The sequence below is a fragment of the Myotis yumanensis genome, unplaced genomic scaffold (genome assembly GCF_028538775.1).
Source record: "Myotis yumanensis isolate MYYU_CA2020_CCGP unplaced genomic scaffold, mMyoYum1.0.hap1 SCAF_11, whole genome shotgun sequence".
NCBI classification, from domain to species: Eukaryota; Metazoa; Chordata; class Mammalia; order Chiroptera; family Vespertilionidae; genus Myotis; species Myotis yumanensis.
The window spans coordinates 29,407,437-29,435,233 of record NW_027223762.1 but is presented as its reverse complement, the minus strand read 5'-3'; the positions used below and the strand labels follow the sequence as shown (position 1 = coordinate 29,435,233).

The 27,797-nt window shown below is 35.9% G+C and overlaps 1 protein-coding gene across 2 annotated transcripts in view; it reads left to right on the top strand.

Annotated features, from left to right (window-relative positions):
- The window catches only part of PSME4 (proteasome activator subunit 4), an 89,480-nt gene that overhangs the window by 23,236 nt on the left and 38,447 nt on the right, over positions 1-27,797 (top strand). For both annotated transcript variants that reach the window (XM_070429217.1, XM_070429218.1), the window contains exons 4-20: positions 7,205-7,249; positions 9,067-9,216; positions 10,323-10,386; positions 12,481-12,555; positions 13,740-13,862; positions 15,261-15,353; positions 15,923-16,188; positions 17,543-17,729; positions 18,451-18,540; positions 19,696-19,760; positions 20,048-20,198; positions 22,713-22,811; positions 23,026-23,095; positions 23,551-23,618; positions 24,263-24,478; positions 25,075-25,232; positions 26,235-26,330. In XM_070429217.1, the coding sequence (XP_070285318.1) occupies positions 7,205-7,249; positions 9,067-9,216; positions 10,323-10,386; positions 12,481-12,555; positions 13,740-13,862; positions 15,261-15,353; positions 15,923-16,188; positions 17,543-17,729; positions 18,451-18,540; positions 19,696-19,760; positions 20,048-20,198; positions 22,713-22,811; positions 23,026-23,095; positions 23,551-23,618; positions 24,263-24,478; positions 25,075-25,232; positions 26,235-26,330 (2,016 nt within the window). The remainder of the gene's footprint in view (positions 1-7,204; positions 7,250-9,066; positions 9,217-10,322; positions 10,387-12,480; positions 12,556-13,739; positions 13,863-15,260; positions 15,354-15,922; positions 16,189-17,542; positions 17,730-18,450; positions 18,541-19,695; positions 19,761-20,047; positions 20,199-22,712; positions 22,812-23,025; positions 23,096-23,550; positions 23,619-24,262; positions 24,479-25,074; positions 25,233-26,234; positions 26,331-27,797) is intronic.

Here is a 27,797-nt window from a genome sequence, read left to right as displayed (position 1 = left end):
TGCTCACACACAAGGCTGTGAACCTCCACTAAACAGCACATGTTGTGAAATGGAGCTCTATTGCTGCATCCCCTTTTTAAAATGGTAATGTGTTCCAATTTGAAGGGGTCAGAAAGAATACTAGGTGGTTGATTGTTGTATGTGCCCTGACTGGGAATCAAACCCGCAGCCTGGGTATATCAGGACAATGCTCGAGTCTAACCAACTGAGATGCCCAGCTAGGGCCACACTTAGCCTTGATTTTAAAATCAGAGGAACCTGGTAGCCCTGATTCTTTAAGCAGAAAGGTTACATAGAGAATAGTGGAGAAGTTATATGATAGTACTTTTGCTTTCTGTTCCTCTGTCTACTGAATTTCTAAGGGAGAATCATTTAAAACATTTTTAAAATGTATTTTTCTAAATAAGATTATATTTAGCACACTAGTATAGCAAGTGTTTATAGTCAAGAAATAAAATTATGAGTTTACAAACACTTTATTACAGAAAATTCCTTAAAGGGCCCTTTAATACGGCATACTTTTGAAATTGGTATTTTGAGTATTTTCATCTTAGATGTGTTCTGACACATTTTGAAACAATTTTGTCAGCTGGCTGCATGTGTTCTTACTAATTTTAGAATACTATTTTTATAATCAAAAGTGAAAGATGCTTCACTTGTTAACAGTTTGTCTTTTTTTAAAATTTTCTTATTAAGTTATTACATATGTGTCCTTATCCCCACGTTACCCCCCCCCCCCCCCCCCTTCATGCCCTCACCCCCCTATTGTCTGTGTCCATTGGTTAGGCCTATATGCTTGCATATAAGTCCTTTGGTTGATCTCTACCCAACAGTTTGTGTTTCAGGTCTTAAACTCATGTGCCTTAATGTGTTTATCTTGAAACCACTGCTTTAGAGGACAATGTATGGCAACACGCTTTTAAACGAGTTTTATTGTTTGGAACAAGGATTATTAAATTTCTCCTTTCCCTTCTTCTTTTCCCTTATCTTCCTCTCCCTCCCTCCCTTCCTCCTCCTGTCTTTCTGTCTTTTGCTTCAGGGGCAAAGACTCGTCACCCTCATCTGTTTGTACTTTCTACTGGAGAAACAATGTAGATGTTTTTTATACAGTAGAAAGATCAACATTGGAAAAGAGCTAGGTAGTTGTGAACTTATATGTGCAACATAAGAATTGCTTCTTGTTTACTTCATAAAAGAAGCATTTGAATCTTAATTGGCATGGTTTTATTTCACAAAACAAAGTTCCATATGCTTAATTGGAGTAGCATATTGCAAGTTACAAATGTAGGCAGCACACTAAGGAAGGGTATTGCTACTAACAAAATGTGAGGGGGATTATGCATAGATTAGTTTTTACATAATGGGCATGGGCAATTCATATTTGAATTATGTATGTAAATTTGTTTATTTAGTCTTATCACTACCAGTTTTCAGACTTGTTTGGTGTTAAAGGTTTACATGTTTGTATATGAGTAGTTTGGGCCTGTATAACTCATTTTACTTTTTAAAAATATTTTTTTAAGTATATTTTTCTTTTAGGTATATTGTTCTAAGGGGATTAAATCATTTTTCATATTAATTTGCCTCTGGAGACATTATATGTCTACCTTTTCTGGTACTTGTTCTTCATGGCATTTGAATTGGTGCTCTTATTTTTAAGATACAGTTAAATCTTTTGATCCCCTTTCAACACATGGCAATAACATGTTCTTAACCTCTGTTAGGAGTTTGATACATGTGGCCATACGTCTAAACTTAAGTTACTGGTAGTAACCACAGATTGAGCTCTAGCTACAGAATTTAACATGATACAAGTAATTGCTCTGAGGATCTGTTGAAATTTAAAATAGTTTACAGTTTTGTTAATAAACAATGATTATTAATATGGTATTTACAGTGATTTCTTTGAAATATATTTTTATTGATTTCAGATATAATGATTTTTAACACAGTATTTAAGGATCATTTTATGTGCTTTTAAACAAGTTCTACTTTAACTTTTATTGGAAATTAGCGACTAGGTGGTTGGTTTTTATTAATGTCTATAATCATGTTTCTTCTAAAATTTGTCTCTGTGGCCCTGGCTGGGTAGCTCAGTTAGTTAGAGCAGCGTCCCAATATGCCAAGGTTGTGGATTCAGTCCCCGGTCAGGACACACAAGAGTCAACCAATGAATGCATAAATACGTGGAACAAATCAATGTGTCTCTCTCCCCATTCCCCTTCTCTCTCTGTCTCTAAAATCAAATTTTTTAAAAAATGAAAAGTTGTCTATGCTGCAATGATCTCTTCTTGGAAACTTGTTATTTTTTTTAAGCAATTTTAAAAACTATTTCGTTCACATTGATTAGACTTGCTGTCACAGCAGTTTTGCATGCTCTTTTTACACAAGTGGTCAGGATTAGGGCAACTTTTTTTTTTTTTAAAGCTAGGTGTTGTTTTTTTTTAAGACTTTTTTAAAAAATTGATTTTTAAAGAGAGAGAGAAACATCGATGTGAGAGTGAGACATTGATCAGCTGCTTCCTGTACGGTTCCTGGGATGGAGCCCGCAGCCCAGGCATTTGTCCTGACCTGGAACGGAACCAGCAACTTTTCGGTGCTCTGGTGTCATACCGGCCAGGGCCAGACAATTTCTTAACACTTGGCATAGAGGCATACTTTTTAAAAAAAGTGATTATAATAGAAAATCAATGTTAATGCTACATCATTGATGATGATGTTACACTTTATTTATATACATTTGTTATGATAAATTATCTTGACCCCAATTTCTGTGAATTGGCTGTGAAAAATGACTACTTGTTGATTTGCTAAGCAATATTAGATTTTTTTATTTAAAAAATATTTTTTAAATTAATTTTGGAGAGGAAGGGAGAGGGAGAGAGAGAGATAGAAACATCATAATGAGAGACAATCATCAATCTGCTATCTCCTGCATGCCCCCTACTGTGGATCAAGCCCTCATTTGCCCTGACCAGGAATTGAACTGTGACCTCCTGGTTCATAGGTCAATGCTCAACCAATGATCCATTCCCGTCGGGCTATTAGATCTTAAAAGATTAGATATGAGATGGAAAGTGTTTGACTAATTGATGGTGGACTTGTTTTGATTTAGAGAAAGCAGGTGAAATTGAGGAAGTGTTAAGTACATTCTTAAGAAAAAAATACTGTATAAGCAATTACCATTTAATTATAAGTAACTTAAGAGGTATATAGAATATAACAGTATTATAGTTTCCCTTGTTTTTAGTTGAAAACCAAATGTGACTATTGTAAAGTTAAATTTTAGTTCAAGAATTGTCAGGTGACACTGAAAGTACTTCTGGCTATGGGCATTCCATCCCACCCTCATCTTGAACATATCATTTGCCATACATTTCTTTGGATATTCAAAGTGAATATTGTCCTAATAGTTAGGTAAGGGAGGAGGTAGGAAGAGAAATATTTAGGTTTGTAGGAGTCCACTCTCTTAGTAATTAGATTAATTGGAGACCAAATCTTTTGGTTTTCCTTGGGCCTCCCTGCCATATATATATATATATATATATATATATGTATATGCCTAAGTGACCATTTGACCGGCCGACCGATAGCTATGATGCTCACTGAACACCAAGGGGCAGACACTCAACGCAGGAGCTGCCCAGCTGCGGTTATCGGATGACACACCCAGAACCAGAGAGGAGAGAGCCTGATTCCGGGGTGCATCACCTGAGAACTGCCCTCTTGCAATCCAGGATCCCTAAATGGTTTTTTTAAAAATTTATTTTATTAATTTTTTTACAGAGAGGAAGGGAGAGGGATAGGGAGTTAGAAACATCAATGAGAGAGAAACATCGATCAGCTGCCTCCTGTACACCCCCTACTGGGGATGTGCCTGCAACCAAGGTACCCGCCCTTGACCGGAATTGAACCTGGGACCCTTCAGTCTGCAGGCCGATGCTCTATCCACTGAGCCAAACCGGTTAGGGCTCAATGTTTTTCTCTCACAATGTTGGAGAGCCAGTTTTGGCCTGATCCCCACAGGCCAGGCTGAGAGACCCCACCAGTGCACAAATCCGTGCACTGGGCCTCTAGTATCTTATATTTACTTTATTGATGTCATCATAGGGATCGAAAGAATGTCATCATAAGGTAATTGCAGCCCAGAGAGGAAAATTGACACAGTCATTTGTTGAATCTGGGACAAGAGCTCAAGAACTGGGACAACAATTTACTCTCTGCCCTAATAAGTAGGGTGACTGCTGGGGAAGGAATTTCCTGTTTTGATATGATTTCCTAAATCATAAATTAATAGCTACCCAGAGGCAGGAGAATAGATATAAAAACAAAATGAGCACAAAAATTATTATTTTTTAAGTATATTTTTATTGATTTCAGAGAGGAAGGGAGAGGGAGAGAGAAAGATAGAACATTAGTCATGAGAGAATCATTGATTGGTTGCCTCCTGCCCAGGAATCAAACCAGTGACCTCTTGGCTCCTGGGTCGATGCTCAACTGCTGAGCCACACCAGCTGGGCCAAAAATTAATTCTTAAGGAAATTGAAAATACGATTTATTTTGGCTGTGTATGAAATAATAATAATTGTTATAATTTATTGTGATTAATTCTGAGCCAGGTAGCTGCTTTCTTTATTTACCTCATTTAATTTTTATAACAGCCTTATAAGAGGTAGGTATTATTGCTCTTATAGGAAAAACTGAGGCTGGAATATTACATTAGTAAGTAGCAGAACTGGTATTCAAATTCAGATATGTCTGACTCTAAGCCAAGCTGTGAACCACACTACATGATACAGGGCTTTCTTTTCAACTTAACGTGCCTTTATAAAAGGAAAGAGGGTACGAGAAACCCATTCAAAACTTAGTCCATCTGTATGCAGATCCCTTTTGATTTAAAACGAGAGTGTTTTGATTTGTCATCACTTTAGTATTATAAATTTCCAGCAATTGGAAAAGTTTGTAGTGATAATTCACTCCCTCTAAAAATTATTAAAACATAGTCTAGTAGCATCTAGCCTTAACCTTTTATTTTATTTTTAAACAGAAACATTGTTTCCTTCATCTTGAGAGATTACAAGAATCACAAAAGGTCACTATACAGATATCACAGGTTAGAGAGATTGTACCCTTTTCTGGATAAAGAGCATAAGTCCAATGGCACAGCCTTATATATAAGGAGGGTTTGAAATTTACTTTATTTAGAGGAACTAAATCACATTCCCACATACCCTATTCCTCTTAGCGAATTGAGAGCTACCAAGTATTGTAATTAACCTCCTATTCTGAAGAGTGAAGGGAACTGGACAAAACATAGCTAGCTATGCAGCTTTTTATGACTTGCTTTCTAAAGTTATTTCTCCCATTACATGAAAGTTTGTTGGTAGAATATAAAAGTTACCAGTAAAAATAGCAGGTCTTCTGTGTTATACTCTCAAATGAGTTGCCACAGAAACAATAAAATAAATGAAAAGTTAACATGAACACAAACTTCAGAAACTGGAAATTATAGATCTTCTGCTTATATCCTTGGGCAGAAAGTTTACCATTTTAGAATTTTCTTTTTTAAACGTGTTTAAGTTGATCTGATATTTATTTTGGAACGAGATGGCTCTTTAAACCTTGCCTATTAATTTGTTTCTAAATATGATTCTTCAGTCCAAAGTCAAAGATCTGTGCTCTTTATTTCCCTGATAGAAAATGTTTATTGAGCATTGCAAGTAAGTAAATAAATTAAGTATAAGTATAGATGAACACATAGCTTTGTTATAAGTCCTTTGGCAATGCCCAGAAGAAAAAAATCATAGCTGTGGTCTTTAGGGGAGATTTATTTACTTATTTATCTCTTTATTTACTTATCAGAGAACAGAGAGAGGGAGACATTGATGTGAGAGAAAAACATTGATCAGTTGCCTCCTGTATGCACCCTGACCAGGGCCAGGTATTGAAGCCTCAACCTTTCAGTGTGTGGGCTGATGCTCCAACCAGCTGAGTCACATTCAACAGAGCTTGCTTAGCTTTTTTTATGAAGGAAGGTAGAATCTCTCTGATAACCAGAGGAAATACTCCATGATTGCTCTCTAGCCATATGGCCATATTTTTATTTTCGGATTATGAGTTGTAGTCTGGTTTCCTCTTCAGTTAATTGTTTTCTGAGTAGTTTGTAAACTAAAGAGGATTTTTACTGCTTCAAGTAATAAAATTAGTTTTCTCTCTTGGTTATATGATATATTGGTTACTTGTTACTGAGTTTGGTTTATATTAGTCCTTGAAATTTCTTTGCAGATTAGTGCTTAAGCTTTCAGAGAAATTGGATAGACTTCTGGATTTAAGAATTTCAAGAAGCTTAATGGGAAAGTGTCAGGTTGGAAGTACTGCCTGAAAGTTACCGTTTTCCCAGTAACTTTTTCCTTGAGATATGGGACTTGCTTTATTTTTATTTGTGCACATCATACTATAAGTGGTCACACATTTATTTTAAAATTTCCACTTCAGAATTACCTATTGCCCCTTTGCTTTATTTATTTGCATTTGACCTTTTTTGACTGTGGTCCAGTTAATACTTTAAAAATTCCATTCTCTTCATGTGTGTTTAAACTATTATTAACACAGAAATGTTCATTATAAATTTATTATACAAATATTTGTTTTCCATATTCATTTGAACCACCCACAAATTGGAAAATAAGTTGCTGCCTTTAATGGTACTCAACTAATAAAGTGCCCTGGAGTGTTATAGAACTCTCATCAGTTGGTTAGAGAAAAGTAGTTTTGGCAGTTGCTGATAGGAGCACACCAAATTTTGTCTGCCATTTTGATATAAAAGCACTTTAATAAAAATTTAAAATTACTCTCTGAAGTTTTAAGCCACTGAGCATATTCCTTGATGTGTTGAAAAGTTTGGTCATTGCTGCCTACTTTGTAATGATTGAATATGATTTGTCCTTTTCCTACTTTTCTTCCCTTTAGTTTACAGCAGAGAATGAGCAAAGGAGGGCAAAGGAAAGAGTAGATTATGGAGTGTAGGTAGTTAATCCTTACACTTCTGTCTGTATGAAAGAGGAGGATTAGCAATTGCATGCACACAGATAATATCTAAGTTTATGAGCATATCTAGAGAGTCTTTTTTTATTAATTGAATTAGCTGTGTTCTTAAAATACACTGAACTAATTTATCAAATGGCTTTTCCCCTCCTCCCCCCAGTTCTGTAGAAAATGTTCTCAAAACACTCGTGAAAAGCTGCCGACCGTAAGTAGCTCCTCAATTTATATAAAGCCTCATGTTGTTTCTATGGGCCTTTCCCTGTCTTTAATTTGCTTTGAAGAGGAAATTAAAGGTATAAATAGTTTCTGACCTTGTGATGTTAGTCACTGACCTTGTGATAATAGTCAACATATTATTTCCAACTCTTAAAGTGAAATTTTCAGATTTCGTTTATAAATTTAGAAAATTTTGAATGGTGTATAGTCACCAATTATAAAATAAGAATGCCGTAGCTTATATATAATCACATTTGTTTTAAAGGTTATCCTAAGTTATTGTTACTTAGATAAAAAATCTTTTTCAAAATGGGCATTGTAGGGGAATTGCATTAAAATTGAGTGTAACAAGAAGGTATGGTCCATACATTTTTTCTAGTGTGTTCTCTTTCCGTAGAATATTTGCCTTTAGCTTCCATATTCTCCTATTTAAATATAAATATGTATAGAATTTAGTGTTAATTAATATTTGTACAGTTCTTTGGACTTAAAAAATATTTTCTGACTCTTGTTTATCACATTGTTCTGAGACTACTTATCCTACTATGGATACGGGGAACTCTTTTGAATGGAAATCCCTGTGTTTATCGTATGCTGTAATAGGAGTTAAAGTTATTTCACAAATCAGACACTTATTACTTATCTACTATACTCAGTCTCGGGCAATTATATATTCAGGATATAAAGTGTCTCCCTTTAAGAGGCTTAAGTTGTAACTTGAGTCATAAGCCACCAATGAGCAATGTCATTTTGTACTAGGCAATTACTCTCTTGGCCTATGTGTTTCCTCACTGGAAACTTAATCATCACTGAGGTATTTGCTGGTTTTTAGGTTGGGTAATTCATAGAGCACCTAAGCTTTTATTTTGGATCACCAGGCTAAATAAATAGTTGACTCTGAAAAATTAGGAAGGAGAATTGATGTATGAAATCTTTGAAGGCAGAATATTTTCTGCATTTTTCTTTTAATTCTAACCTGTTTAACAATGACCAAGCATATAAATGTGTAATAAGTTCAACAAAAATAGTATGAGAATGTAATTTTATTTTCACATCAAAGAATGAAGTGTGATTCTAATTAACACAAATGTATAAAATGTAATAGGATTTGATAATATGATGTGTAAATCTAATTTGAAAGGGTTTTCTAACTTTTTGGCCATACCCAGAACATACGCTTTTGTTCTTCTAAACCCCTTAATAGGTATTTAAAAAATTATACCTGGGTCCTTTTCATCCCTTTACCTTCATTTTGTGTGTGTGTATGCATACACACATACAACACACACACACACTTCTGATTTTGATTTTGTAAATCTCTATCCCAAGGATGCCCCTGCCCATTTAATAGAATTGTACAATGTTAGACCCTGTAGCACCAGATCATCTAGTCCAGTCCTCTCTTCTCTATAGGAGGACTTTGTGGTCAGTGTGGATAAATGGTTTGGCCACACGTGCTGAGCAATTGATATTCTCTTTCTCACTTCAGTTCACTGTTACTCAGTTTTTATATAGACAAAATTTTTTTCTATTGCTATTACATAGTACACAGGAAGAAAATATACAACCATGTTTAAATTTGTAGGTGATTTGACTTACTTTGTAATTTATCGACTTTGTAGCATTTTTCTAAGTCCCCTAGACAAGAAGAAAATTTACTTTATCCTAAGTGTGTCAGGGTATTTAGAGTTAAAATGTGTTTCTTGTAAGCTAACATGCTCCTCCTCCTTTTTTTGTCAATCATGTATTTATGTTAGAGAGTTTTTAGCCAGTGATCAGATACATGAAAACCTTCCTTTTTATTAGATATTTTCCAGCAGATTCGACAGCTGAGATGCTAGAAGAATGGCGGCCTTTAATGTGCCCTTTTGATGTAACAATGCAAAAGGCCATCACTTATTTTGAACTATTTCTTCCTACCTCCCTTCCTCCAGAATTGCATCATAAAGGTTTTAAGTAAGTATTTACATATTATGAGAAATTCTAGAAAATAGCAGGAAATACAGAGGCAAACTAGCAAAGCAATAAGTAAAGAAAAACTTACTAACTCAACCATTATGTTTATTATACTTGAGGTGTGTGAAAGCTAAATCATTTAAATATAAGATTGTAAATAGAGAATAATGCTTGTATGTCAAGCCAAATAGGATAAGGGCTTTGAGAGAAAGAGTATTACATTAAGAAAGGAGTGGAAATATCAAGAGGCAGTGATAGAAATGTTAAATTACATAAAGTTTTGAGGGAGGAAGAAATGTTTTCCTAAACCTAAAACTAGGTTCTAACCCTTATCACATGTAGTTTCTTTTGGGTCTTTTTTATATAATCTTTTCTTTTTGTAGTCTTTGCACCATTTTTAGGAACTTTTTAGAATGAAAAAAAATTTAGACTGTACTTTTAAGAAGAAAAGGTATGAAAAAAAAGACTGGAAGGATAATAGTAATTACCACTGTGTTATGGGTTCATACTTAGTTTACCTCCCCCTCTCCCATTTTCTGTAGTGAAATGTCAAATCTTTTTATTTTAAGTCAAGAAATTTTGTGTATAGCTGAAAATTTAATTTTAATTTAATAAAAATTCTAAAAACTTTTTGTATCTTGGGCATTTTTAAAGATTGTTTACGAGGAATAATATTCTAACATTTTCTTTCCCCTATATTCTCTTCTAGTTCTTTAATTTGAGATAATTTCCCCCACTGTAATTTAATTGCACTTAACTCTTTGTGGCTAGTTTCTTTTGTGGCACATTTATTGTAGTGCTAGGTAATGGTGTAGTTACTAATTGGGTTCTTACAGACAGGAAAGTAAGGGAGAGTTACAAGAACAGGTAGTAATAAGAAAACATTTAATGAGAAAGATTATTCTTTTTAGAATAAATACATTGGAAGGATAATATTTAGACAAAAATGGTCCTTTGTAACATTAAGTTTGTAACTTTCAGTATTATTTTTTTCTAGATTGTGTAGTTATTAGTAAGAATAACACATTAAAAACTACAAGATATCTGGCTTTGAACCATTTTCTATAAGTCACTTGCTATTCATAACAGTATTTTTTTTCCTTCAGACTTTGGTTTGATGAATTAATTGGCCTTTGGGTTTCAGTGCAAAATCTCCCACAGTGGGAGGGGGTGAGTATCCCATTTTTTTCTCCTATACTTTTTAGTTTGGAAATAGTATGTGAAATAATTTGATAAGAAACTTCAATTCCCTAGAATTGGCTATTAGCAGTGTTGTAATCAGTTTTTAAAATTTTATTTGCTGTATTTTAACAACAGTAGACATTTCTTTATTTGATTTTATTAATATACTAGAGGCCTGGTGCACAAAAATTTGTGCACTGGGGGGGGTGGTCCCCCAGCCCAGCCTGTGCCCTCTCGCAGTCTGGGACCCCTCGGGAGATAACGACCTGCTGGCTTAGGCCTGCTCCCGGGTGGCAGAGGGCAGGCCCAATCCCTAGGTGCAGCCCCTGGTCAGGCTCAGAGCAGGGCCGATTGAGGAGTTGGGGCGCTGCCTCGTCATGTACAGAGCAGAGCCGATCAGGGGGTTGAGGAGCTCCCCCCTGTCACAGAGTAGGGCCGATAGGGGAGTTGGGGCACCGCCCCCTGTCACACACAGAGCAGGGCGGATCAGGGGGTTGGGGCGCTGCACCCTGTCACACTCAGGGCAGGGCCAATGGGGAGGTTATGGCTCTACCCTGTCACACACAGAGCAAGGCCCGTGGAGAGGGGTTGGGGCGCCACCCTCTATCACCCACAGAGCAGGGCCGAACAGGGGGTCGGGGCGCCGCTGCTGTCACACTCAGGGCAGGGCCGATGGAGAGGTTATGGCTCTACCCCGTCACACACAGAGCAGGGCCGATCAGGGGGTTGGGGAGCTCCCCCCATCAGGCACAGAGCAGGGCTGATCAGGGGGTTGGGGAGCTCCCCCCATCAGGCACAGAGCAGGGCTGATCAGGGGGTTGGGGCGCCTTCCCCTGTCAGGAACAGAGCAGGGCGGATAGGGAGGTTGTGGCCCCGCCCCCGTCACTCACAGAGCCGCAGGACGATCAGGGGGTTTGGGCGCTGCCCCCTGTCATGCTGATCCCGGTGCCAGGAGGCATATTACCCTTTTACTATATAGAATAGAGGCCTGGTGCACGTGTGGGGGCCGGCTGGTTTGCCCTAAAGGGTGTCCTGGATCAGGGTGGGGGTCCCCACTGGGGTGCCTGGCCAGTCTGGGTGAGGGGCTGAGGGCCGTTTTCAGGCTGGCGGGTGACTGAAGCTCCCAACTGCTCCTTTTTTTGCTTTTTTTTTTTTTTTCTATTCTGCGCCAGCTTTAGCTCTGAGGCCTCGGCTCTGGCCTTTACCTTCTGTATTTGATACAATGTTGCGGTCCGGCTGGCTGAAGCCCGGCTGACTGAAAGCCGGTTTCTAGGGTTTTGTTTAGCTTCTATATTTGCAACATAGTTGCATAGAGTTGCAGCTGAAAGGCCGGCAAGTTAGGCGGGGAACGTTGGAGTCCGCAGTCACTGGAGCAAGCAAGCCTCCCTGTTTGCTTCAGTGCATGGCTGCCGGCCGCCATCTTGGCTGACAGTTAATTTGCATAAGGATATGCTGATTAGCCAATGGGAAGGGTAGTGGTGGTACGCTAATTACCAGGTTTCTCTTTTATTAGTGTAGAATATAGAAGTATGCAAGTGTAATGGAAAATGCATGAAACTGTAAGGCCCTGCTTATTTCCTTTTGTATCCTCACTAGCACGGTGCTGGGCACATAGTAGATGTTTACTGGATTAAAGTTTCTTTTTTTGTTTGCATTGTGCATAATGCTATGTTTATTTTTTTATTGTTATTTTTAAAATACATTTTTATTAATTTCAGAGAGAGAGAGAGAGAGAGAGAGAGAAACATCAATGATGAGAGAGAATCATTGATCAACTCCCTACTGGGAATGGAGCCCGCAACTCAGGCATGTGCCCTGACAGGGAATTGAACTGTGACCCCCTGGTTCGTAGGTCCATGCTCAACCACTGAGCCACACCGGCCGGGCTGCTATTCACTTTAAATGGGTGACAGGAATCGGAACTTAAATTTGGAGATTTTAAAAAACTGAGTTATAGAACATATGTTAAATCAAGTTATGCTAATACTGATTGCTGAAAAGAACAAGTGAATGAGGGGTTTCACTGTGCCACTTAACAGCAACAAATGTATTTACTTAATTTTTATTTTTGTTTACTTTCAGCAACTAGTAAATCTCTTTGCACGGCTGGCTACAGATAATATAGGGTACATAGATTGGGATCCATATGTACCAAAGGTAATTAAGAACATTTGAACATATAACATACAATAGCATTGATAGCACTTTTATGTCATTAAGAAGAAGTATATTTTGTATGTTGATTCTTAACTTCACAGTATATTTTAGGACATTAATAAAAACACAATTTACAGGGTAGATCCTTTATTTTCAAAAAGTAATTGGATCATATCAAGATATCAAAAATATGTGATTTTTGTGTTACCTATGTAGGAAATGAACTATAAGTTTTGAAATGAATAAAATAGAAAATACTAAGTATATTATTCAGGGTGTCATACATTCATACTTTGCAACAAATTTTGTGTATTCGATTGCAATTCTAGTGTTCTCCACTTTTTAGATAACATTATATGTTTCCCTAGATTAAAAAATAAGAGTTTCTCTAGGTGCATTGTTCTTAACATTGCATCCTTTGTATTGTTTCACCTGCAGCAGAATCACTGGTGGCACTTCAGGAGGGCTGGAATGGGACATCCAGGTGATTCTGAAGCACATAGTGAGAGTAGTGCAGAGCTGGAGACCAGCAGAAGGCAAATGCTCTGTATGTCTTTGCTTGTGCTGTCTTCCTCTGTTGCTGGCCAGTAGAAACTAAGGAGGAGAAGTAATTTTTCCCTACCTTTCGGCCCCCTATCTGTTAGTAATGACAGATATAAAACATAGATTTCATTATGTTAGAATGTAAATACTAAATGACAGATTAAAATGCAAATTCTTAAGTGGGGGGAAGGGATATCAAGTCAGTGTTAAGAATTAAAGAGTTCAGAATCTGCCAGAAGATATTTCCATTTTGTGCATCCTTGGCATGGAATTAGAGCATAGGAAAATAATTTTTGTGCATTTAGAGAGACAGAAAGGAGTCAAAACATATCATGTTTCACTTCAGGTATCTACGGTTTGCCTTTTTATGTTTTACTATCTCTCCTTTCTCTGTGTTTTGGGTACATGGATATAGCTGTATTATATCCACATGCCTGTGACCTCAGAGTATCATTTTTAAAAGTGTAGGTATTTTCTATAATTTTTAAAGAATAAAGCAGAATACTAAGCAGTATGTAATTTGCTTCAAAACTGATCAAATGTGACTACATCCAATATCACTAATATATAACATTTAAGTTATTTAAGGGAAGTTATTTAATAACTGTACATATTTATTTTTAATTCTCTTTTTCTTAAAGATATTTACAAGAATTTTGAGAAGCTTGAACCTCCCAGTGGGAAGTAGTCAAGTGTTAGTCCCAAGATTTTTAACAAACGCTTATGATATAGGACATGCTGTAATATGGATCACTGCTATGATGGTTTGTAATACGTTATATTTATTTTATATAGTTCATCCAAATTTTGTGTTAGCCATACAAACATACAATCACATAAGTCTATATAGTGGCTTAGTTGGTCGCTGGATTCTTGGATATTTTCAGACCCAGAATGTATTCACAATGTACCATTTATTAATGTCTGTAACCAATGGGCCCTAAAAATAGGATCTGAGTTTAGAGCAGCGGTTCTCAACCTGTGGGTCACGAACCTTTGGGGGTCGAACGACCCTTTCACAGGGGTCGCGCCTAAGACCATCGGAAAACACATATATAATTACATATTGTTTTTGTGATTAATCACTATGCTTTAATTATGTTTAATTTATAACAATGAAAACACATCCTGCATATCAGATATTTACATTTCGATTCATAACAGTAGCAAAATTACAGTTATGAGGTAGCAATGAAAATAATTTTATGGTTGGGGGTCACCACAACATGAGGAACTGTATTAAAGGGTCGTGGCATTAGGAAGGTTGAGAACCACTGGTTTAGAGTTTTGAGAAATTCAGAATGTCTAACAGTTTTACAGGCCAGGAACCAGACTCATAGATAAAAGGACTTTCCCAAAGTCAAATTGAGGTCACAGGCATGTGGATAGAATTTTTAAAATTTTGTTGGTATTTTGCTGTGGAATTATGGTTTCTTAGTGGTTTCCCATTCTAGAGTGGGGAACAGGAACATGGATTTCATTTCAGTAGAGAGAGAGGCTCCTAATGTAACTGACATTCTACCTTAGGTCTGTGGTTTTTCTTGAAAGAAGATCACCTTGAGGCAGATAGGAGGCTTCAGGCCTTTATCCCCGAGGCTGTTCAACCTGATAAGATAAATACTAGCTTTTTACCTTTTTTCCTCAATTTCCTCTAACTTATGTTGTTGTTTGGTTTGTTTGTTTTAACAATAGATTAAGAAATTTTTTGAGTCAAAATGTGATCACATATAACAGGTTTAATCATTTGAACATTTACATTTAGAAGTAATAATAAAATATTTTAATGCATTTATGTAAATCTTACATCTTCATTTCCTGCAACGAGAAATTCACTTCTTGAATCATTTAAGAAATGTTTTTTATGCTTGATTTTACCACTCTTGATTATTCTACGATGATAATCTTCATGATAGAAGTTATTTGATTGCACAAGAGTGAAATATACTGTTATCCTAAATAGGAAAAAAAAATCTTTCCAATTTTTAAATTTGGTTTCAGTAAGTTGCCCTTATTTTTAGTAGAATGTTTTAAATCAATATGTATGAAGTTCGTTGGGGATTGTTTTTCACTCCTATTCAGCAGTAGAATTGATTTTTGTCAGTAGGTTATAAACTACAGAGTATAATGGGATCACTGATCTTTTTACTCTTATATCGGAACAGGGTGGACCAAGTAAACTAGTGCAAAAGCACTTGACTGGTTTGTTTAACAGCATCACATCTTTTTACCATCCTTCAAATAATGGGCGCTGGCTGGTGAGTATATTCATTTTTCACTCTAGGTTTTGCAATTTTTTGAGATATGGCCACATGTAACTATTACATGTTAGGTAACCTGTACTGTGTTTTTTGTCCTTCATATCATCTTTGGCTATATGTAAATGATTACATTCAAATTAAGTTACTAAATAAATTAAGATAATACTGGTGTGATAACTAGTGACAAAATGCTACATTCTGGCAACAAAATAGTAACAAAAATGCCACCAAAGCATAGAATGATCTTTCCAGTTTTATTTGTCACTTTGTGTGGGTTTTTTCGTTTGTTTTTTTAAGTTTTCTGGTTAAAATGGCTTTTCATGTAATGGAAGGTTAATGTGCTCCTGGAAGTTAAAGCGGAAATTTGAAATATATTTGTATTGATCATTATCAGTATATAATTGGTGAGAGTATTCTATTCTGCCTAGATATACTATGCAGGTCTTTGTAATAAAATTATTAGAGCTGTTATTTTAAAAATCTTTAATTGTGAGGCTACAGAGGAACCATGAATGTCTGTCTGTGAGATATAACCTACCTTGGACTTTTTGCTTCTGTGTCCCCAGAACAAGTTAATGAAACTACTTCAGCGGTTGCCAAACAGTGTTGTTCGAAGATTGCATCGTGAAAGATACAAGAAGCCTTCTTGGTTAACTCCTGTGCCTGATAGCCATAAGCTTACTGATCAAGATGTTACAGACTTTGTACAATGCATTATTCAACCTGTCCTCTTGGCTATGTTTAGCAAAACTGGTAGTTTAGAAGCAGCCCAGGCTCTGCAGAACCTTGCACTCATGAGACCTGAGTTAGTAATACCCCCTGTACTTGAAAGGTAGGTGTAGCTTTACATGCTTGCTGAAGCCTCAGCAGTGCTACAGTTATTCTGATGATCTCTTCCCCCTCCTCTTCTGCTTGGTTTTCTTTTCTGTGGGGTCCGTATTGCTATCGTGTGCCTATATCTGTTCCTGGAGGAGAAGCAAGACATTTTAACCTAATGATTTATGACTTCATAAAGGTTTATTTGAGAGAAAAGGCAATTGACATGACATGGATAAAATAAGTATTTTATATTATTTTCACATTTTAGTTACTCAAGTGCTCATAAATTGAGCTCTGGCTATTTTTTTTTTTTCATCATAATGCAAGTGTCACAATGTATTGAGAATATGGCAGTAAAAGTGGTTTTGGATTTCTGTTATTTCTTAGAACCAGTAACACAGAAAAAATTTGATTGTCTTTATTATTTTCATATATAATCTTAGGTGTGTTGTTTCCACAGGGTAGACCTTATTGCATTCATTTTGTTTCTTGTGTTGAACTAGTAACAAAATAGTTCTCTATTTGCTGAGCCACTGTCACAATATAGGCTTGATGTGCTTCCCAAGACAGAGCTACTCTGAGTTGTTCTGAGAGTAGGTTACTTCAGCTTTCTGTTATTCCTTTGCTGCCTGAACTTGAGCTTTATGATTTCTCTCTAAATACCTTTGTCAAACGTGAAAGATCAGTTTTTAGAGCCCAGCAGGATATAACAGATTGAGTTCCATAAAACTCAGATTTGTCCTAGGTCAGTGATGGCGAACGTTTTGAGCTCGGCGTGTCAGCATTTTGAAAAACCCTAACTTAACTCTGGTGCCGTGTCACATATAGAAATTTTTTGATATTTGCAACCATAGTAAAACAAAGACATATTTTTGGTATTTATTTTATATATTTAAATGCCATTTAACAAAGAAAAATCAACCAAAGAAATGAGTTCGCGTGTCACCTCTGACAACACGTGTCATAGGTTCTCCATCACTGTCCTACGTCCTTAATGGGAAGAGCAGAGTAGTTGGTAGCTTGTTATTCCTGAATTCTAATAAACATTGACTATTAGATTAGATACAATCCTATTGGAATATTGAAGTGGATTAAGATGGTTGAAATAATGCAGAATCTACCAGTTTATGTTCCTTTTCACTGGAATTTGCATGGAGAGAGGTGGAAAGATGGCAGGAGATTGGGGAAACATACCTTTCCTTTATTTGTGTGATTTGGTTAACCTTTGAGAACATATATTCACTCAAAATATTTTGCTAGCTACAAACCTTTAAGCTAAAATGCAGTTTATGAATTTATTATACTTAATGTATCATGTATGGTTATCTGTGACGGAAATGTTTTTAAATTCTGTTTTCAAACTGTAGAACATATCCTGCACTAGAGACTTTAACAGAACCTCACCAGCTCACAGCTACTTTAAGCTGTGTAATTGGAGTAGCCCGCAGTTTGGTGTCAGGGGGCAAATGGTTTCCTGAAGGTCCAACACATATGCTACCTCTGTTGATGAGAGCGTTGCCTGGGGTGGATCCAAATGACTTTAGTAAATGCATGGTGAGCATATTTATGATTCTGTTTGTGTCTAAGTTATAACTATAAGTGGACATCCTGTTAATTTTTTTCAAATACTCTTCAGACATAGTTCAATGTAAAATTTGTTCATGATAACAGAATTATATCTGTAGATGCCCAAGTTTAGGTCTGTGGAGGGTTAGTTGATATGTATAATGTATTCCTTCATAAGAAACTTGCTGTAACCTCTATTCATTTAATGTTTTAAAGCTTATTATATATTTACTATTTTCCTTAAGCAGAGACATTTAAAAGCATGTGGTCATTTGCACTTACCTTCATCTACACTGTGACAAAGGGGCAGGATACACATTACTAGGTGTAAACTGCCAGATCCTGGCTGTACGTGCCTGTCCTGACATTGCCCTCTTCCCTGGTCTCTAGCTTCTGCACCAGCATTTACTGTTTACTCTTAGTTATGGTTACATTTTAGGAAGGAGGCAAGGTAACTTCTCAGTGACAGAAGGTTAGAGAACTTTATGCTTAAACCTAAGTAAATAGCTATGTGAAAATAAATGTATAGTTTCATTACTAAAGTAACAGCTAGTTCATTTTGAGGAACCTTTAAAAGTTCAATTCTAAGTAAAAAATTTCCAGAAAGATTGTGGGACTCCCTGAAGATAATTATTTGGGTAGATTATAATATGTTTGTGCTTTGAACTAGAATTATGTAATTAATGTTAAATTTGTTGCATTTTCCCAGATTACATTCCAGTTTATAGCAACATTTTCCACTCTGGTGCCTTTAGTAGACTGTTCATCTGTACTCCAGGAGCGAGATGACTTCACCGAGGTAAGGATGCTTTCTGGTTGCAAAGGAATTAAGTTCTAATTCTTACTGTATATGCATAGCAATATTTGCTAGTTTAAAAGCAACTTTGGGCCTGGCTGGTGTGGCCCAGTGGTTGAACATTGACCTATGAACCAGGAGGTCATAGGTCTGTTTCCCTTCCTTTCTCTGAAATCAATAAAAATATGTTTAACAAAAAAAACTTTGGATAGGTGCTAACAAGTTAAAATTACAGTCTTATGATTTCAATGATATAAATAGACAGCCTTGACATCACTGCTATTTTGACACCCAGGGGTGTGTTTCCATTTCTTTGTTACTTTTTAAATGCTTTGTTAAGCAAAGATAGTGGGTTTTGTTTTTTCCCTATATAATAAAACCCTAATATACAAATCTACCCAATGGTGGAACAACCGGTCGCTGTGACGGACACTGACCACCAGGGGGCAGACGCTCAATGCAGGAGCTGCCCCTTGGTGGTCAGTGTGCTCCCACAGGGAATGCTGTTCAGCCAGAAGCTGGACTCACTTCTGTCCAGCGCAGTGGCAGTGGCAGGAGCCTCTCCTGCCTTCGTGGCAGCGCTAGGCGGACATCCCCTGAGGTATCCCAGACTGGAGAAGGCACAGGCTAGGCTGAAGGACCCGCACCCCACCCCAAGTGCATGAATGTCATGCACTGGGCCTCTAGTGTTAGTAATAAATCTGTTGAGATTAACATCTAATGAAATTTTCTTTATCACTGTCTGGTTCATTTATTTTTTAAAAAATATTTTTATTGATTGCAGAGAAGAAAGAGAGAGAGACATCAGTGATTAGAGAGAATCATTGATTGGCTGCCTCTTGGGGATCAAGCCTGAAACCCAGGCATGTGCCCTGACTAGGAATCGAATAGTGACAGTTTGAAAAGTGTAATTGATAATAAAAATGGCTGCTTGACTTCTGAGTTGGCCCTTATATAATACGTTAATTCTTATTTTAGTTCCTGGAAAGTAGTAGATTTGAGTTATTCTAAATTGACGTGATAATGGTGCTGTATTTCACAGTATACAGTATAAGAATTTAGTGTTATATCTATTTTGTAGACCATATTTGAGTTTCGTTAGTTCAAATAAGAAAAATAAAAAGCTATTTTTAATTTTTCTCCACATTAATGTTGTAGGTGGAACGAGAACTGTGTTCAGCCACGGCGGAATTTGAGGACTTTGTCTTACAGTTTATGGACAGGTGAGCACGTACCCCAGACCTACCCTTTATCTGAATTCAAAACAATGATTGTTCTGTCCCAGCAATTTTAGTCTCTCCCTGTATTGCAACCACCATTTCACGACTACCCAAGGTGGTGCTTTCGAAGTTATAAAAGGACAGTTGATTTGTGAGTCATGTGCAAGTTATGTAGCTGTCACTTGAACAGTCATAATAATAGAGGCTTATCTGATCATCAAAAAAAAAATGTTAAAACTGGCTTTTGGTTACTAAAATTATACTTTTCTTTGTATTTTTGCATTATGTAGATGCTTTGGACTTATTGAAAGTAGCACATTGGAGCAAACAAGAGAAGAGACAGAAACTGAGAAAATGACTCACTTGGAGAGTTTAGTCGAATTAGGTCTGTCTTCTACATTTAGTACAATCCTCACACAGTGTTCCAAAGAAATATTTATGGTAAGAAAAATTAAATTCCAATGTTGTAATTTTATTTGATGCTTTAAAAATTGAACCTTAAGTGCCCTAGCCAGTTTGGCTCAGTGGATAGAGCATTGGCCTGTGGACCAAAGGATCACGGATTCCATTCTGGTCAAGGGCACATACCTTGGTTGCAGGCTCCTCCCAGCCCGCACCCTGGTTGAGGCACATGCAGGAGGCAACCAATTGATGCGTTTCTCTCACATAGATGTTTCTCTCTGTCTTTACCTCTCTCTCCCGCTCTCTCTAAGAGATCAGTGGAAAGATATCCTCAGGTGAGGATTAAACAACCCCCCCCCCCAAAAAAAAATAAAAAATTGAACCTTAATCTAAAGTGTATAAATTAATGCCAGTTTATCCTTTCCATGCTAAAATTTGAAAAAGCTAGTACAGTTATGCTCATTATTCACATACTCCATATTAGCACATTTACCTACTGGCTAGAATTTATTTGTAACCCCTAAGCCAACACTTGCAGTGGCAAAAATTTGAGTTGCACATGTTTCCATCTGAGGTCGAATAAGGTGACACCCTCCCTACCTTTTTGTTTCAGCTCTCAAACTGTGAACATGTTCTTTTTGTTTCTCTCTGGTACCAGGGTTTCCACATTTTTGTGATTTTGCTGCTTAAAATGGCCCCCAAGAGTAGTGCTGAAGCACTGTCTAGTGTTCTAAGCATAAGAGAGTTGTGATGTGTCTAACGGAGAAAATAACATGTTTTAGATGAGCTTTGTTTAGGCATGAGTTATGCTGCTGACTTGAGTTCCATCTTATAAATCAAGAATATATATTAAATAAAGTGTCTTTAAACAGAAACACAGTAAAACAAAATTCAGTTGATTAAAATGTGTACCCAGAGCCTTGTAGGAACGTGATCCTGTGTGCTCCTTAGGCACAATGATGTTACTAGCTAGCAAATTAGTATTTGATAATTCTGTGTTCACAGCAACTATATAGAACATAACTACTACAAATAACAAGAATTAACTGTAGCTTTAAAGTTTACAATTAAATACTATTTAGGAGAATAGTTTTGGAAATTGTTTATGTCCTAACATGATAGAAATCTATGTACAAACAGTCCTCAAGTTACATCGGACTCTACATATGTCGTTTCGTGGTTACGTCGCCATCTCCCATTTATTTATTAAAAAAAAAGCTCCATCATTTTGACATATGTACATATGTGCTTTATGGTTTTTAGTATTTATTTACCACAAGTAAAGGTCAGGAATTGTTATCTTTCTCTTAAATTTTTTGTACTGTTTCACTTCATTACTGCTGTGTATGTGCTCCATGTGAGTGACTTAGGTGCTTATGTCGGTGGGTTCCGGCTTACGGCGAAAATCATGTTATGTCGCGCCATAAGAACAGATCTCCGGCGTAACCCGAGGACCTACCTACTGTATATAAAAGGCTAAGCAACCAGCCTACCGGCCGATAGCTATAATACACATTGACTACCAGGGGGCAGATGCTTAATACAGGAGCTGCCGAGCAACTTTGCAGAGTGCCCTCTTGCACTCCAGGACTCCCTTGGGGAATGTCAGACTGCTGGTTTTGGCCCAATACCCGCAGGCCAGGCCAAGGGACCCCACCTGCCGTAGGGACCCTGTTCACTCCACAGACACCCTTCGAGCCCCAGCACCGCTCCAGGTGCAGCCGGCCAGGGAGGGACTGCGGGAGGTTGGCTGTAGGGCATGTCCAGCCTGTCTCACTCAGTCCTGCCTCACCGGCCACCTTCTAATGAATTTCCTTTCAATGTGCATGAATCCGTGCACCAGGCCTCTAGTTAAATATAAAAATCTGGCAAAGTAGGATGAATTCAATATTGGTTAGTACCTGTTATGTACAGTATGGTCTTTAAAACCACACTTTATTTCCATTCCTATTTCTTCTCCATCTGAAATTATCACTGTTCAATTTGTTTATTCCGGTTAAAAACTAACCTGTCTTACAGCTGCATGAAATATTTACTAAGATTATATGAGCATAAAATATTAACAAATAATCTCTTATTTAATCAAAATCTTTTGTAGAGAGTTGTTTATAATACTGAGTACTGTTAATCCATGTGGAGAGCTCAATTTTTCATTCAGCAATTGAAATCCTGTGACTTGATTATAAAATTAAATAGATGTGGTTGTCAGAATGACAAAATGTAAATATTAGATATTCTAAAAAAAATTTTGTTACATTGGACTAGCCAACAAGATAATTATATTTGCTTCCAATAGTTATAATTTTGTGTTTAGTGTTTCTGTGGCAGATAGAATCTTGTGCTTCAATTGTTTTATTCATGTTAGGGTGTTGTGTAAAGATTGCTTGTAGATATGAATGTAACATTAGTGAGCAAATCCTTATAAATTCTGATGGCTAAAAATTTCATACTTGTTTACATTTAATATAGTCTGAGCATCATTTAAAAAATGTTTTATGTTTAATTTTGCTTAAAATGCTGATTAGACATTTTCATTTTTTACCTATCTTAAAGGTAGCCCTTCAGAAGGTTTTTAATTTTTCGATTTCACATATATTTGAAACAAGAGTGGCGGGCCGTATGGTGGCAGACATGTGCCGTGCTGCTGTAAAGGTGAGTTTGGGTTTTTTGGACTCAAGAATTAATGAATTAGTAACCAGCAGGTTTATGTGACTAATTTTTTAGATATGTTTGTTATACTTAAAATACATAGTCCTTTCAATAGTTGCTTACAGCCCTTATTTGCCACGAATATAGTGCTAGTGTATACTTTGTGACTGTTAAGTATTTATACCTTTCAAAAAACATTGTATACATATGTTTTCAGTGCTGCCCAGAGGAATCTTTGAAGCTCTTTGTTCCCCACTGCTGCAGTGTTATAACTCAGCTTACAATGAGTAAGTCATATAGTTTCCATTCTGTATTTACAATTTTAAATAAAATTTTTTCCTGTTTCTAGAATTCTCTTGATAAAAACAGATCCTTTAAGCTATGCAGTATCTTAATTTTGTAGTTTTGGGGGAGATTGCTCAAAATAAGATATCACCATGTTGACAGGCAGATTAGAAATTTTACTTTATTCGATTAATATTTTCTTACAAGAACCATTGAAAAGTTGCTACAAAAATACCAGTTATTTTGTGATAGGTGCACAGTCAGACATTTGGCTGCTGTGTTTATTTTCTGAATTGTGAGTTTCCACCTCCTCTAGAGTAACAAGGAATTGAAAAGTCTCCCTAAAAGAGACTTTTTCAGGTATCAGAAATATTAAATATAAATATGTAAACAATGATTCATTTAGTTGGATACACAGATTTTTTTTCTCCCCTCTGTACTATTTTGCCTTTTTTAGATGATGATGTATTAAATGAGGAAGAGCTAGACAAGGAGTTACTATGGAATCTTCAACTTTTGTCTGAGGTATTGTAAATCTTTGGAATAAAAACATACAATTGTGAAAACGTTGACTTGCTCTTAGTATTTATTCTTTTTTGAAAATTTGATATTAAAACATGAAAGGTCATAAGTTTTAGGTATTCTTTTGATTTAGTGGCAGAAAGTCAGATAATGTCACTTTCTGGTATCAGAGTAGTATAATTATTAATTACCTTATGTTGAATATTATTGACTTTTTACTGATTAATTCCAATATAGTTAACTCATTAATGGAAAAGGTTATTAGATTTGGGAATTCTTTTTTTCTCTATGTCCTAAAGTTGGCCATTAATCAAACTTTAGCATTTTTTTATGGGTTAGTTCAGGAACCAAAGAACAGAAATTCCATTAAGTTAGCTTTATCTTTTAAAGGAGAGGGACTCTTTTGGAAGGGATGTTACTATGCCTTGGCACTTGAGTGCCTGGACTCCGAAAATGAGTTTGACCTTTAAAAAGAATAGATTGTTAGAATATAATAAAAAAGTAAGTCCTAAAATGAATTATTTTAAGAGAAACACTGTTGATGCTTTTAGGCTTCTTTCATGCCAAACATTAACCTTTGCATTAATTATTGATTCTTAAATCTTTTATCCCAAGTATCTTTGGGCTAAAAAATTTTCTCTTTTTAGATAACTCGAGTGGATGGGAAGAAGTTGCTTCTTTATAGGGAGCAACTTGTAAAGATTCTCCAAAGAACCCTACATTTAACCTGTAAGCAGGGTTACACTCTGTCCTGCAACCTTTTGCATCACCTTCTTCGTTCTACCACACTCATCTACCCTACAGAATACTGCAGTGTGCCCGGCGGCTTCGACCGGCCTCTCTCTGAATACTTTCCTATCAAGGCAAGCATTTGCAATAATTTAGGATTTAAGGATATATTCGGTTATTTTCCTAAGGAATTCAAAGTGTGGTTGTTGTTTTTCTTGTGTATGAAGGTGTCACTTCTTTATTTTAGAAGTAAATTATATTAAAGCTTATTGGGTTGTTTATTTTGAAGATCTAATTGGCTTTTTAAGTGATTTGTGAATGAGGCAGCATCCCATCTGGCAACTGGAATGGTGCTCCCTGGAATGTTTTAAATGTGTGCAGCATAGTACATAGTGCTGGTGCTCCTCTAGTTTTCTTCTTTTCTGTTTTTGTGTGAGATGACTTGTTATGCCACATCTAACCTGTATAATTCAATATAATTTTATCGGGTAACTTAGTAGACTCACATAAATTAACTATTACTCTTATAAATAAACTAATATTTGAGGGGCTCTTCAGGGAGACCTTTTCAGGAGTTATAATGAAGGGATAATATGTTGTCATGCCATTTTTGTGTGCATTATTCACTATCTTGGGTTTGGAACACTTATACATATTCTAACATTTTCAATGATGTATATGTTCCTTTTTCAACTTCACAACTGGCTGAACAAATGCTGTTCTTTTCTAGGACTGGGGTAAACCGGGGGACCTTTGGAATCTGGGAATCCAGTGGCATGTTCCTTCTTCCAATGAGGTGGCGTTTGCCTTCTTTCTGTTGGACTCTTTTCTTCAGCCTGAACTCATCAAACTCCAGCAGTGTGGGGATGGAGAAATCGAAATGTCTAGGTTAGTTTTTTCTTTTTTTAAAATAATTAATTGGTGTTAGTTTTTATGGTTTCAGACTAAAAATATCTTTTTTTGTGCCTTTCTTTCTCTCTCTGGATGTCTGCTGTATTCATTTTCAGTGAGTTTTGAACATGGACATGAGTGTAATTAGAAACCATTTAATATAGTGTTGTGTAACAGAAAATTTGTCGTAACATTTAAACATAAATGGTTTTTGTCCTCACTTGTTTTTAGTGCTTTTTACTTAGCTGTTTCACTTGTGCATCTTCGGGAAGTGTGTAGCTATGTCCCCCTTGAAAGTAATGCCTGCTTTCTAGGTTCAGCTTAGATTTATTGGTCTGTTCTTCTTGGTAATTCATTATTGCTGTTAATATTACTTAAGAGAAATATCTCTGTGAGGTAATTTTTTTTTCCTTTTCTATAGGCTTTAATGAGAAAATTATTTGAAATCATTAGACTTTTATAGTTTGGATATTTGACAGTTCCTAAAATAATAGTAGGAAAATTACTGTGTGTCAAATATCAGGAAACTTTAATAGCAAATTCAGTAGAAATGGGATTGGAGGAAGAAGTATGATTGACTTCATGTCAACTATATAGTCTGTTGCACAAAACTGCCTTTTGAAGTGAACGTTTAGCTAGTCCATTTTTAGATGAGATATGCTTGAAGGTTTCATGTAATACTGTTTTCTTGTGGTAGTGATCTTTAGGTAAATAGGTGATTAAATTCAGAATTGTTTTTACAAAGCACAATCAGTCTTTGTTACCTGTGATTATTTAGAACCTGCTTAAATATAAGCACATCTCTTATTACCAGTAAATATCTGTTTAATTACCTTGAACTATTAAGTGGGTAAACTGTGGTGGTTGCCATTTTTTTGCCTTAATTTTGTATATCCCCACTTGATGAAGTTTTTGTACTTCCCCCAAGATTCTTGTCTTTTTATTAAATAGGGATTTGGGGTCTTGTAAAATATGAAAATACCTTTTATTTTTTTCTAGAGATGATGTTCTACAGAGTCTGACTATAGTGCACAACTGTTTAATTGGCTCAGGAAACCTCCTACCTCCATTGAAAGGAGAGCCAGTTGCTAACTTGTAAGTAAAAATAACTACTTTACATATTTTGCTATTTTTCCATTTGGCATATATTTTAAGTCTTAGTCACATAATGATTTTCTGGTTTTATAGTTATTGGTGGTGTTTGTATCACTTTAACCTTTTTGTCATTGATAGGCCAAAAAATACCTGAGGCACAACTTAGGTCTGTAAACTTAAAGGCTTATTCAGATCTTCATATGGTGCCAGGATAATTTTGAATGTTCATGAGTTTTAAATATTAATTTAGAGATATTTAAGTTTATCTATTAGATTACTAAGTTAATTAAGAAATACTCTGCTTTAAAAAGGAAAGAAAAATACTTTTAGTCTGCCGTAAATGTTGATTAAAGATTTTGCAGCAAAAAACGAGTGTTTTTTAAATAAAAATTTGTCCAGTGTTATTCATTATGATTTTGAACTTTTTAGATCTATCAAGTTGCTTTTTTTGAATTTAAGTGCTTTTCAAAGTATTATTATTTTGAATTGAGTGTCTTGATTTAATCTATTGTTAGTGCTACCATTTAAGTTAAAAAATTGAGTTTAATGGACATCAGCAAATATGTAACTTTAGCTCACATAATAAGTAGATACTAGTTTCAGTATACCATCTTAGATCATTTTCTGTCGACATCAACATCTCATTGCTGAACAACTTAATGAAAATCACATAAAAATGAGTAAGTAATCCCTGCCCTCTAAAAAACACAAAGAGGAGAATTATTTGTGGATTTTACAACAAAAATATTAAAAAGCTTCAAGGAGTTGCTTTAAAATATTACTTGCTTGTCTTTCCTATATTTTGTATAATCATTGTTTGGAATCATGCTTTTTCATAATTTCCACTTATTTCAATCTAAAAGATGTTTTTAGACATTGAATTTTAGCTTAGTCATTAGATTTAAGAGGGTGAAGTAGGGTCATTTCAAGTAAGGGAATCTGTTTTCAGTTTACCTAGGAATTTGCTGAATTTTTGAAGAACCTTTGTTTTTCATTAGTTTTATAGTTTGATATCAGAGCAGTATTACCAAATTCATTTTTATTATGAGAGATTGATTTTTAAATTATTTTTTAAATTCTCACCTGAGGATATGTTTATTGCTGTGTGAGAGAGAAAAGCATAGATGGTTGCCTCCCATAAACATCCCCACCAGGGTTCGAACCCACAACCTAGTTATGGTCCCTGACTGGGAATGGAACCCGCAGCCCTTTTGGTGCTTGGGAATACCTTTTGCTCCAACTAACTGAGCCCGCCACCTGGAGGGGCATGAGAGATTCATTTTAAACAATTTTAAATGAGACCTAAAATTAAAATCAGTGCTTTTTATTTTCTTGAAGATTTTAACAGTGTATAGTAATACAGTAAAAAATTTAATATGTAATGAGTTTATTAAATTAGTAAATTTAGTTGTGCTTGGACTTGTTGACAATGAGAAGTGTCTTCATTTAATCCAAAAATGTATCTAA